The sequence below is a fragment of the Bubalus bubalis genome, chromosome 19 (genome assembly GCF_019923935.1).
Source record: "Bubalus bubalis isolate 160015118507 breed Murrah chromosome 19, NDDB_SH_1, whole genome shotgun sequence".
NCBI lineage: Eukaryota > Metazoa > Chordata > Mammalia > Artiodactyla > Bovidae > Bubalus > Bubalus bubalis.
In genome coordinates, this window is record NC_059175.1 from 9,900,672 (window position 1) to 9,913,614 (window position 12,943).

Here is a 12,943-nt window from a genome sequence, read left to right on the forward strand (position 1 = left end):
ACAAGATTTAACTTCTAAGCATTTCTTGTTACTGTCCTTATTAAATAGTATAAAATATCTTTAATTAAATGATTAGTACAGTGTTTTCCATTGACATGTAATCATAAAATTTCTGAAGCACCTCAACTTTCTATTGTTCAGGAACATGCATGCTAAGAAAACCATAAGGGATTAGGAGGAAATGACACATGCTAAATTCAGGACAGTGTCTACTGTATGTTGGGGTAGCGGGGAGGAAGGTGGTGCTTCATGGGAGGGGTACCTGAGGGCTTACACTGAATTGGCAGTGTTTGACTTTTCTAAAACTGAGAGATGTGTCCTCCTTTTCCTTCAAAATCCTAAAACTGTTAATACCCAGGGACTACATATTCTGGGTAGAGTCGCTTCTTCTATTTAAACAGTCAACCTAGAAGGTAATTAATTATTTTGGTGTCTCACTAGTAGCTTTAGTGTCCTCTTTACCAAGGGGGAGCTAAACTCTTCCCTGGTGGCTCAGAGGTTAAAGTGTCTGCCCACAATGCGGGAGACCCAGGTTAGATCCCTGGATCGGGAAGATCCCCTGGAGAAGGAAATCGCAACCCACTCCAGTATTCTTGCCTGGAAAATCCCATGGACGGAGCAGCCTGGTAGGCTACAGTCCATGGGGTCGCAAAGAGTCAGACATGACCGAGCAAGTTTACTTTCACTTTACCAAGGGGGAAGAGAGCTGATGTGTGATTGGGAGCTTGCTGTGCTCTGGGCCAGGATACTGGACACTTGACATGCTTCCCATCCTCTCTGTTCTTCACAGCACATGTGTGAGGCAGATTATACTACAACCACTTAACAGATGAGGAAAATACAGCTCAGAGTAATTAAGAAACTTGTCCATGATTATATAAATGATGGAATTATGTGGTATTTCGATTAGAATTCAAATTTATGTGTTTTGGGCCCCAAATCTTTTTCTCTGTAACATTCTGTCTCCCAGAACAGTTAACTGGAGACTCCCTCCTCCACCCCCAACTCCACCCCACTCAAACAGGATTACAGTTTACTTTTTTTTAAGAAATGTGTTTGTGTCTTTGGTTTCTTTTACAGTGGAAAGTTGGTGATAACTGTTGTGCCATTTGGTCAGAAGACAGGTGCATTTACCCAGCTACTATCGCTTCAATTGATTTTAAGAGAGAAACCTGTGTTGTGGTTTACACTGGATATGGAAATAGAGAGGAGCAAAATCTGTCTGATCTACTTTCCCCAACCTCTGAAGTAGCTAATATAGAGCAAAATGCTCAGGAGGTAAGGATAAAAAAAAATTAGAATTCTTAGAAGCAGAGACTAGATGAAAAACTTTGATCCACTGAAGCTTTAAATTTTTCTCAATGATGCCTTTATAACAAAAATACATATATTTCTTTCTCTTAAAAGAATGAAAATGAAAGTCAAATTTCAACAGATGAAAGTGAGAACTCCTCCAGGTCTCCTCTAAATAAACCAAATAACATCAGGTCGAGAGCTGCTCCACGGAACTCTTTTCTGCCTCCACCACCCCATATGCCAAGATCAGGCCTGGGACCAGGAAAGGTAAACTTCAATCCAGAAAAGGTTTCCCAGGACGTGGTTAACAGTATTGGAACCTTCAGCCCCTGCATTAAGTGAATTGTAGCTTTTCTCATTAAACTGTTAGGGTGTTTTTTTTTGGCTGTGGTATGCAGTTCACAGGATCTCAGTTCCCTGACCAGGGGTTGAACCCCAGCCACCTGGACCACCAGAGCTTTCCCTCATGAAACCTTTGTAGCTTTCTATACATGTTGTAAATAGATACCAAGAATTCTCTGAAAAGGAAATAAGATAGTAATGCCTTTCCCAACAATTTTTATTGAGTATTAGGTGTTAGAGTAATAATTTAGCAAACTTAAGTTTGAAAATATTTTATCATCAGCTGGATGTTGTACTGTAGTTCCTTATGACACTTGTATAAGGCATATAAAAATTGGAAGAGAACCCAATGTTTACATCTGGTACAGGTGAAATCCAAAGAAGCTCCCACATTGTTTTGTAGAGTAAAATGTAAATACTGTTTTTACTTATGGTTTTTTTGGTTATCAGTAACAAATAAAAAAGGTTTTTACCTTTGTCATGGAATCCAAATCCCTATCCAGTTGTCTTGTTAAAGCATTGATTTCTTCAAGCAATAATAATACTAAACATTTTTTTAATCAAGCATGACATTAAAACTTTTTCTTAGGATTTCCTGTTGAGAGCGCCTTATTGAGATTTGTATTATATTACATTTTTCAGAATGATCAGACCTCTTAGTTTATATACATAATGCTTTGTTGGTCTCAGGGGGCTGATTTCCTTGTTAAGGAAGAGGTTTATAGTTTATAATATGTATTTTTATAATACATACTCTTAAGTTAGCATATGTAACTGAAAGGACATCCAACAGATGATACAGTTTAGTTGATGAAATTGTGGGAGAGATAGTCTTACATGATTGAAACGTCTTGCTGAATATTTGATCTCTTGCTTACTAGATAATGAAAAATTTTCCTTACTTTGCTTTTATTTCCTGACTGTCTATATAGAAAGGAAGTGAGAAAAATCTAAATTTGTGAGTCTAGGGTCTTCCTTGTTGGTCCAGCAGTTAAGACTGTGTTTCCAATGCAGAGGGTGAGGGTTAGATCTCTTGTCAGGGAACTGAGATTCTACATGCCCTACAGCATGGCCCTCCTTCCCTTCCCCGCCCCCGCCAAAAAAAAAGAATCTGTATGATGTCAGCATTTGGTAAGTGAAATTCTATCTAACCTTTTTGATATGAATAGTATAGATGTTATTCTGGGCAGCTATTTTAATCTTTTGACCTTGGGTTTTGAGGGGTTTTTTTTGTTTTTTGTTTTTTTTTGCTTTTTACATTTTAAAACTGGTAAATAAATTTTCCTTTGAAATACTCTTTATAGTCAGGTCTAAACTTCAGTGGCCCACCGCCGCCACCCCCACCCCCACCGCATTTCCTGTCACGCTGGCTGCCTCCATTTCCTGCTGGACCACCAGTAAGTGCAAAAGAATTCGGATTAAACTGTACTTTCATACAGAGTTTGGGATTTAGCCAGAACATAGGTAGTTTGGAAATGTCGTTGTATACCATCCCTGTGGCCAGGTTCTGATGGGTAAAAGTTCAGGCTAAACCTTCGGGTTTTTCTTTTTAATGCCCAGACTCAGTCCTCTTAGGGAACCGTCCCTGAGCCCTGCTGTGCGTGCTTCCTTCCTGGCAGAAGTGTCTCGTTCTAAGGGAAGTAGCTCCTGTCTAGAAGGATTTAATGACACTATGCTTAGGGATCAGTATTTTACCTTTCAAGGCATGTAGACTGTGGATATCTAATGGTAGACTTTTAAATATCAGTAATAGGTGAAATACAAAGACAGTTGTTTTGGCAAACTCTGTTGGTGTGGGGGCAGTGTAGATGTTCTAGCCAGAACCTTTACTTGAAATGTTATGTGGGTGTTCTTTGAGGAAAATCATAGAAGTATCTATCCTTGGTTTTTTACCTGTAGATTCATAATGGAACAGATAAATAGGTCTAATGAAAGCAAAATGTTTAAATATTTTACGGGACCTGTTGTCTTTTGGTTCTTGTTCAGTTTAATTTTATTGGTCTTTTTTTGTTATTCATTACTGGTTAGCTTTCTCCAAATCCCAGATTTAAAAAAAAAAAATTTAACCAAGAGATGACATGGGATGTCAGGAAAGATACAACTAACATTCAGCATTCTGTACATAAAATAGATTTCCATACTTTGTATTTTTGTCTGCTGACTTTAAAGTATATCTTTCTGTTTCCAGATGATTCCCCCACCACCTCCCATATGTCCAGATTCTCTGGATGATGCTGATGCTTTGGGAAGTATGTTAATCTCTTGGTACATGAGTGGTTATCATACTGGTTATTACATGGTAAGTGGTCACTCAGCATCTTCCCTGACAGTCACTTTGTGGTTTTGTGACTTTGTTTTGCTTGTAACTAAAAAGTGGTTTCTTATGTTAGGTAGATCCTTAGACTTAAAAACTATAGGCATACCTCAGTGAAGCAAGGCATATGACTCTTTTGGTTTCCTTGTACATACAAAATTATGTTTACATTATACTGTATTCTAGAATGTATATAATAGCATGATGTCTTAAAAACAGTGTACAAACCTTAATTTTAAAGTATGTTATTGCTAAAAAATGCTAACTACTATCTGACAACACGGTGGCCACAAAACCTTCAGTTTGTTTGAACAGTATAGCTATTTAAAGCTGCAGGGAGCAAAGGTTTGATCCCTGGTTGGTGAACTAAGATTCTGCATGCAACAAAGCGCAGCCACACACAGAAAAGTAGCGAAATTTGCTTTTCTTATTCATCAGTCCTTTGGTGGCCAGTTTCACTAAACTGAGTGACCGTTTACTGCAACTATATTCTTTCCAACTTCCCTAGTTAGTTGTCACATCGTTTCTTTCTCCCCTTTATAGACAGACTTCTTTAAAAAGTTACGTCTAGTTGTCCTCTTTGCTTCCTTACTTTCCATTGTTTCTTCAGGCCTAGCGGGTAGACTTCTGTCCTCCCCACTGTATTCACATTTTTACCTCCAGATTGCTGACTCTGTGGTCAGTTCTCTGCTTTATCTCTTACCTCTCAGCAACGTTTTAATCTATTTGACTACACTTTTTTCTCCAGCCTTCAACAACATGTTGTAGTCTGCTAGTCCTAAGTCCTCCTTCTCGGCTGCTCCTTCTAGACTCTGTAGACAGCTTTTCCTCCTCCACCCTCTGTGTGAGATCCCTCATGCCCAACGTATAGCCCCCTTCTCGAACTATAAACTCACGAGGTGACCTCATCTACTCCAGGACTTAAAATGCCATGTTTGTACTGTTAAATTCTCAGATGTCTAGTTCTGAACATCAGACTGGTTTATCCAGCTGGCTGTTTTCCCCCACCACCTGGCTGGCTGTTAGGTGCACCTCAAACACATCTCACCAGCACCAGACGACGAGAGTCGCCTCATACGCCGCTGCTCCTGCGCCTCGGACGCCTCAGAAAGCAGTGACGTGCACCAGCAGCACCGCTCTCTCAGGCACAGGCATGGGATCAGCATTGATTGATTCCTCACTTTCCTTCACGTTCTTCAACCAATTTGTAAGAAAATTCTGCTGACTTACATCCATACAGATCCTGAATCGGTGCGCTGTGCTTTCACTCCCCTGCTGTTACACCCACTGAGGGTACTATCGTCTCTTTTAACTGAGACATATCACTATTTTATGTATTATTTAAAATATTTATGCACTGCTTTGGCTGCACAGGGTCTTAGTTGTGGCCCTCAGGATCTCCGATCTTGGTTGTGGCGTGTGGGATCTAGTTCCTGACCAGGGATTGAACCCAGACACCCTGCACTGGGAGTGCAGAGTCAGCCACTAGACCACCAGGGAAGTCCCATAATTCACTCTTTAAAAAAGTACAATTAATTGGTTTTTAAATTGTATTCAAAAGGTACAACCACTCTCACTACCTAATTCCAGAATATTTTTATTTTGTATTTTTAAAAAGCCATACCAGGTAATAGTCACTGGTAATATCCTCTGCACCCACCTCCTGGCAACTGCTAATCTGCCTTCTAAGGATTTGCTTGTTCTGAACATTTCACATAAATGAAATCGCACAATACATGGCTTTTTGTCCCTGCCTCCTTTCACTTGACCTGTGTTGCTCACTGTCGCTCTGTCTTGGCGTGTACTGACACTTCCTGCCACTGCTGAATGACACTCCACTGTGGATGGTGCCACGTTGTGTGTACCCATTCATCAGCTGATGGACATTGGGGTTGTCTCCTCTTTTTGGCTACAATGAATAATTCTGTTCTCTACGTTTGTCTACAAATTTTGTATGGACACAGTGGTTTTCCATTTTCTTGGATATAGACGTAGGAATGGAATTGCTGGCTCAAAAGGCCGCTGTAGTGGAACCATTGTGCTGTTTTCTGAGTGACTGCACCATCCTGTGTAGCTTCACGCAGTGTGTGAGGAGTCCTGTTTCTCCACTTCTCACCAACGTGTATTGTCTCCTTGTTGGATCATAGCCATTCTAGTGGGTGTGAAGTGATACTTTATTATGGTTTTTATTTGTGTTTACCTATTGACTGATGACGTTGAGCATCTTTTCATGTGCTTATTGGCCATTTATATATATATATATCTTTTTGGAGAACTGTCTGTTCAAATCCCTTACCTGTCTTTTTGGTTGATGAGCTGTAATAGCTCTATATATATTCTGGATAAGTCAACATCTCTCACCTAAGTGCACCAGAACCCAAGTATTCTTTTTGCTTATGAAATCTCACGTCCCATTCTGTCAAATCCATTCTGCATACAGCAGCTATAGCGATATTTTAAAATGTAAAGCATATCGTGTCTTTCTCTTTAATACCCTCTGATAGCTTCCAGTCACAGGTTAAACTCCAAAACCCTCGTTGTGGTTTGCAAAGATGATGCACCGTATCTTATCAGGTTCTTTGCCCACAGTTTATTCCCTGCTCTTCTTACTCACTGTACTCCTGCCACCCTGGCCTCTCTTCTTGCTCACGTCCAGGTTTATACCTTCTTCTGGACCTTTGCACTCATTATTCTTTAGTTTGGAAAGCTGTTACCCTATAGTTTACTTGTCTGACTTGTTATTCAGATCTCAACTGAAATTCCATCTTGCCTAGAAATATTTAAGCTAGAAGAGATCTACCTTTCCTCTCTATTGTATCACCCCACTTAGATTCTCTGTGTGGCAATTACTGTTTCTGGTAGGATTTTCGTTACCCGTTTAACTGTCTCCCTCCAGTAGAATGTAAGCTCCATGGGAGCAGGGACTTTGTCTGTCTTATAACCCTTGAATCTCTAGAATCGGGAATAGTGTCTGGTTCAGAATAAGTTCATCATTTGCTAAATGTTAAACATTAGCAAGTTTTTTGTCTTGTAATTAGATAACTTTTTATATATAAAGCTTCTTGCAGATTAGTTTCGTATGATATCTGGAAGTACCATTATTGGCTCAAAAAGTATAAACTTTTAATTAAAAAAACATTTTAATAACTTTTGATACTATCGACTGACTTTTCACAATTCTTTTCATGTGTATTGCCACGAGTGCAACTTGAAAACATCTGTTTTGCCACAGCCTTAAAATAGTTATATACCATATTGCTTGCATCTTTTATAACTCTGAAGAGCAGTTACAAATATGGATGTTCTGGGACTTCCCTGATGGTCTAGTGGCTAATCCTCCATGCCCCCAATTCAGGGGGCCCAGGTTCAATCCCTGGTCAGGGAACTAGATCCCCCACATGGCAATTAAGAGTTCACATGCCACAGCTGAGCTCCCTCGTGCCACAATGAAGACTCAGTACAGCCAAATAAATAAACGTATTTTTTAAAAGTAGGGATGTTCTAACGCGTTAGAATTTGATTTGATTTGAAAGGTGACATAGATGCAAGTTAGAGTTGATGAAATGAGTACAGTGAGTTAACTGTGCTCAAATATTCATATTTCATGTACTTGATTGAACTGTTGTTAAAACCCAGCAGATTTTCCGTAGACTTTGTTGTTTATAAATATTTTTAAGATATTGATTTATTTGGCTTGTTGGGTCTTAGCTGCAGCGTGCAGCATCTTCCGTTGTGGTGCACAGCCTCTCCGAGTTGCGGTGTGTAGGCTCAGTGATTGCAGCCTGCCCACTCCATAGCGCGCGGGCTTCAGTAGCTGCAGCTCGCAGGCTTAGTTGCTCCTCGCCATGGAAGATCTTAGTTTCCAGACCAGGGATTGAACCTGTGTCCCTGTATTGCAAGGTGAATTCTCAACAACTAGACCACCAGGGAAGTCCTCTACAGACTGAACACCAGTCCTGATCAGCAAACCGCAGCTATTTCTGTTTCTTTCCACAGTTCAAGCAACAGTTCCTGGGAGAGGAGCCTTGTCTGGTATATTTGCTACAAATTCAGTACTAAGCTATGATTAGCTTGTTCCAGAGAAAATGATCTTTACTTTTAGAGGCATTACTTGTGTATCTGTATAAATTGAAATATAAACGTAGGTTCATATTCAGAAACAAAGAAATTCCCATTTCCTAGGTCTTGCATTTTTTTTCTCTTGGAAATTGTTACCATTAAACAGAAGAAGCTACTATTCATTGCCATGTTTTCCAGTGGCTTACGTGTGTTTTAGAGACTGTTGCCTTCAGCTTGCAGTGCTTAACTGTTGCTCCACAGAAGCATACATGTTTGACAACTTTTCCATTGCTAACCTGTTTCCATATGAGCAACAGAGGTTTGGGTCTAGCTCTTAACCTATACCTTTTTCTTTTTCTAGAAATCCTAACAGAATGCAAATAAATGAGGGTAATATTATTAAAATAACATAGCATAGGCTCTAACTTTGGTACTTATTACTAAAAAATCACTTTTAAATACATCTTATGGCCTCAAAGATAGAGATTAGTAGTGAACTAGAAAGTTAGTGTATGTGTGGGGGAAGGTAGCAGGCACCGAGGCCGGAAGCCAGAAGCAGGACTCTGTGCTTTGAGACCAGGAAAAGCGGCAGACATTTCAGTAAATGTTTCACCTGTAAAGTGCCTCTGTCTAGTGCCAAGACATTTTAATGGTTTTAATAAATGAGTATGGCACATTGTATGTATATCTTAGACTTCGTGACATCTTGAGGAAATTGTTTACTTTAAAGCGCATTTCAGAGACTTCCCCAGATGTCCAATGGTTAAGACTTCTCCTTCCAATTAAGGGGTGCAGCTTTGATCCTTGGTGGGAGAGCTAAGTTTCCACATGCCTAGGGGCCACAAAAAGCAAAACAAAAACAGAAGCAATATTGTAACAACTTCAATAAAGTCTTTAAAAATGGTCCACATCCAAAAAAAAAAATTTTTTTTTTTAAAAGCACATTTGAAGGCTATAAACTTATTTTCTGATGATATTTTATTAAAGAGTATTAATGAAATATGTGAAACAATGTTTACTTCTATATAAAATGTGTATTCTGTTCTTCTAAATTCCTTTATTTTCCTTACAGGGTTTCAAACAAAGTCAAAAAGAAGGAAGGCACTCACATTTCAATTAAGGAGTAAGTCTGCCATCATTTTAAAAGAGAATCTTATATGAATTTTATAGTTTGTGGCAAATATATGTTTGAAAATTAAAATGTTGAAAAGTAAAAAAGTTAATGTAAAACAATATTAAAGACATTTTGATGCAAAACTATTTGATATAAGGTAGATCTATATCCCCTCTGGAATCCTCATGATGTGAAAGTATCTTTTCAGCAAATACTTGTTGGTTGGTGGTGTGGAAAGGAAAACATACCTTTACAATAAAGAGATCCTTAAGGGACTTCCCTGGTGGTCCAGTGGTTAAGAATCCACCTTCCAATGCAGGGGATATGGGTTCAGCCCCTGGTCAGGGAACTAAGATCCCTCATGCCACAGGGCAACTAAGCCCTGATCAGAGATGAAACTTTGTATCACTGTAGACAATCAGACTTGCTTTTTGATTTGTGATACAGTGTAGGATCAGTTTAGTTCAGTCGCTCAGTTCTGTCTGACTCTTTGTGACCCGTGGACTGCAGCACACCAGGTTTCCCTGTCAATCACAAACTCCCGGAGCCTGCTCAGACTCACGTCCGTCGAGTCTGTGATCCCATCCAACCATCTCATCCTCTGTCGTCCCCTTCTCCTCCGGCCTTTAATCTTTCCCAGCATCAGGGTCTTTTTCAGTGAGTCAATTCTTCACATCAGGTGGCCAAAGTATTGGAGCTTCAGCATCAGTCCTTCCAGTGAATATTTAGGACTGATTTCCTTTAGGATGGACTGGTTGGATCTCCTTGCAGTCCAAGGGACTCTCAAGAGTCTTCTCCAACACCACGGTTCAAAAGCATCAGTTCTTTGGCGCTCAGCTTTCTGCTTCTGTTAGGTCCATACTGTTTCTGTCCTTTATTGTACCTATCTTTGCATGAAATGTTCCCTTGGTATCTCTGATTTTCTTGAAGAGATCTCTAGTTTTTCCCATTCTATTGTTTTCCTCTGTTTGCATTGATCACTTAAGAGGGCTTTCTTATCTCTTGTTGCTATTCTTTCGAACTCCGCATTCAGATGGGTATATCTTTCCTTTTCTCCTTTGCCTTTCACTTCTCTTTTCTCAACTGTTTGTAGGGCCTCCTCAGACAACCATTTTGCCTTTATTTTACACTTTTGGTCCATATTCATCTATATTTTGATACATTTGTCATCAGTATTTTGTGCCTGTGTGTGGGTGTGCATATCCACACTTAACATCACATTTTTAATGTTTTGATACATTGTTAGATTGTTTGTATGCTATGTCACTGTTCCTTTAGTTCAGTAACCTTTGGTGTCCTGATAACATTAGTAAATACCTTCTTTTATATAGTGCTTGATTCTCTTCTGTCTTAGCCTTAAGGTAACTTTCTGTGCTGTGACTCTTAATAAAGAATATGGACATTATGATTCTTGGTGGATATTTCTATGTTACCTTGAAAAGCAAATTTCGAAAAACATCTTTTCCAAATTGATGCATTCCTGGGAGGGGTATTTTTAAAATAATATAAACCCTCACACTTAACTGTGTAGTTGCCTATATTTCATTCTTCGATTAAAGTCGTTTTTATTCAATTGAAGTTCTTTAGCTAAGTGCTAAGTCTAAAAAGGTGAATAGAAAGATTAGGCAAGGGGTGAATTGGGTTGAAGTGTTCCAGTCAGAGAACATACAAACTGGAGCATTAGGACAGTGTGTTTCAAGGCCTGCATTAGCCCAGGTGATGCCCCTGTCTCTGATGCTACTCATCCTTCTTAGGCGTTCCCCGTCTGTGTTAGTTCCCCTCTTCCATTTTCTGCTTATTTGTTACATAGCTTTTCACTGTATATTATCTTTATTATGTGTTTGTCTTTCCTCCATGGTTAGAGATAAGGCACTAGATCCCATTCTCCATCATGTCTTCAGTAACTGGCACAGTGTTTTGAAGTCTAGGATGGGCTTAGAGCATAGACTGGATGGAATGTCAAAGAGGAGAGAAAGTAGTGAATGGGAGTGAGATTTCAGAGTTTTTTCAGGTCAGATTTTTTTAACCCATCATGAAAGGTTAGGCATCAGTTCTGTTTCATCTTTTTCTTGGCTGTGCTGAGTCTATTGCTGCATGCAGGCTTTCTCTAGTTGCGGTGAGCAGAGGCCACTCTTCACTGCAATGTGCCGACTTCTCATTGCGGTGACTCACCCTGTTGGGATGCATGGGCCCTAAAGCGTCCAGGCTCGGTAGTTGTGGCCCACAGGCTTAGTTGCTCTGCAGCATGTGGGGTCTTTCCAGACCAGGGATCAAACCCATATACCCTGAATTGGAAGGCGGATTCTTCTTTTTTGATTTCATTTATTTGTTTCGGCTGCGTTGGGTCTTGGCTGTGGCGCGTGGGCTCAGCTGCTGTGCCGTGTGGGCTTAGCTGCTGTGCCGTGTGGGCTTAGCTGCCCTGTAGCGCGTGGGATCTGAGTTCCCTGACTGGGGGTGGGACTCACGTCCCCTGCGTTGGAAGGCTGACTCTTAACCACTGGACCGCCAGGGAAGTCCTCATTTTAATAATTTTGAACTGACTCTCTCTGTCAATTTTGTTCTCTTTGCTTTTATGGACAGAAAAATGAAAAGGTCTGAATTTTCAACTGTGATCAAAAAAAGCTTATAGAAAAAAAAAGATTACAAGGATGGTGTCTCTAGACTTCATTAACACTTCTTGAAAGATAATCCGATATTTTGGACAACAGAATAGAAATACTGAAGGATGGTGTAACAGTGATGTTCATTTCACTGCTAATGATTTATTTCATCATCCTTTTCGGTGATTCCATCCTTTCATGTTCTTATTTTTAGTCTTTTTTTTTTTTTTTAAGCACAGCTCGAGGTCATTGGCGAATGTGTTATCTGTTGCTCCATAACAAATCATCCTAAAATTTAGCACCTTGAAACAGCAGATATTTATTTATTTATCTCTAGTTTCTATGGGTCAGAAATGCAAGGGCAACTGAGGTGGGTAGTTCTCCTAAGGCTGCAAGGCATCAGCCTCAAGGCAGTGATCATCTCAGAGTTCTGGGGCTGGAGCGGCTGCTTCAAGCCCCCCTGCATGGTTGTTGTCAGGAGGCTCTCTTGCTCTTTGGGACCCTCCATAGGCAGCCTGAGAGTCCTCACAAGCAGATAACAGTCGGCTTCTCCAGAGTGAGTGATCCAGTGCAGAGTGATCAACACCCCATACACTTTATGACTTGGTCTCTGAATCACACGCCATCACTTTCACCTTTTTCTATCCTTTTGATGAAGTGCAGCCCACAGCCAATGGGAGGGGATTAGATAAGGGCAGGTATCACTGGGGACTCTCTTGAAGGCTGGCTACCACAGTGAGTTAAATCCTGAGATGAAGACTAACAATGTTTCAAGTAAGGGATAATAAAATCACTAAGATTCTACATTGTAGATTTATGAAAGAGTCCAGTAGAGTTACAGCTCAACTGCAAGATAGTTTTTTTTTTTTAATAAATTAAAAATTTTTAAATCTTTGTTCTTTGGCAGATCGCTCAGAGTGAGTCCTGAATCCTTATAAATAGTTAGAACTGCTTGAATAAGAAACTCAAAAATGGGAATTCCCTGGTGGTCCAGTGATTAGGGTTTGGTGCTTTCACTACTATGGCTTGGGTTTAGTCCCTAATCAGGGAACTAAGGCAAGACTCAGCCAATAAAGAAAGAAAGAAAAACAAACACAAAAATTAAAATTGGACCCAGGTGATATACTCAGGATTGATTTCCACTCTCTGCTTTCCATACACGTTTTTAAAAATGTCTTCCTATCTGTTATTTATTAAAATGGACATTTCAGGACCATA

The 12,943-nt window shown here is 39.9% G+C and overlaps 1 protein-coding gene across 4 annotated transcripts in view; it reads left to right on the top strand.

Annotated features, from left to right (window-relative positions):
• Positions 1 to 12,943, top strand: part of LOC102415675 (survival motor neuron protein) — a 32,489-nt gene that overhangs the window by 18,826 nt on the left and 720 nt on the right. For 2 of the 4 annotated variants that reach the window (XM_006078195.4, XM_025270877.3), the window contains exons 4-9: positions 1,081 to 1,278; positions 1,408 to 1,563; positions 2,943 to 3,035; positions 3,827 to 3,937; positions 7,949 to 7,984; positions 9,084 to 9,134. In XM_006078195.4, coding sequence (XP_006078257.1) covers positions 1,081 to 1,278; positions 1,408 to 1,563; positions 2,943 to 3,035; positions 3,827 to 3,937; positions 7,949 to 7,984; positions 9,084 to 9,131 — 642 coding nt within the window. In that variant the 3' untranslated portion in view covers positions 9,132 to 9,134. The remainder of the gene's footprint in view (positions 1 to 1,080; positions 1,279 to 1,407; positions 1,564 to 2,942; positions 3,036 to 3,826; positions 3,938 to 7,948; positions 7,985 to 9,083; positions 9,135 to 12,943) is intronic. The other 2 variants (XM_006078197.4, XM_006078196.4) reach the window with 1 other exon arrangement.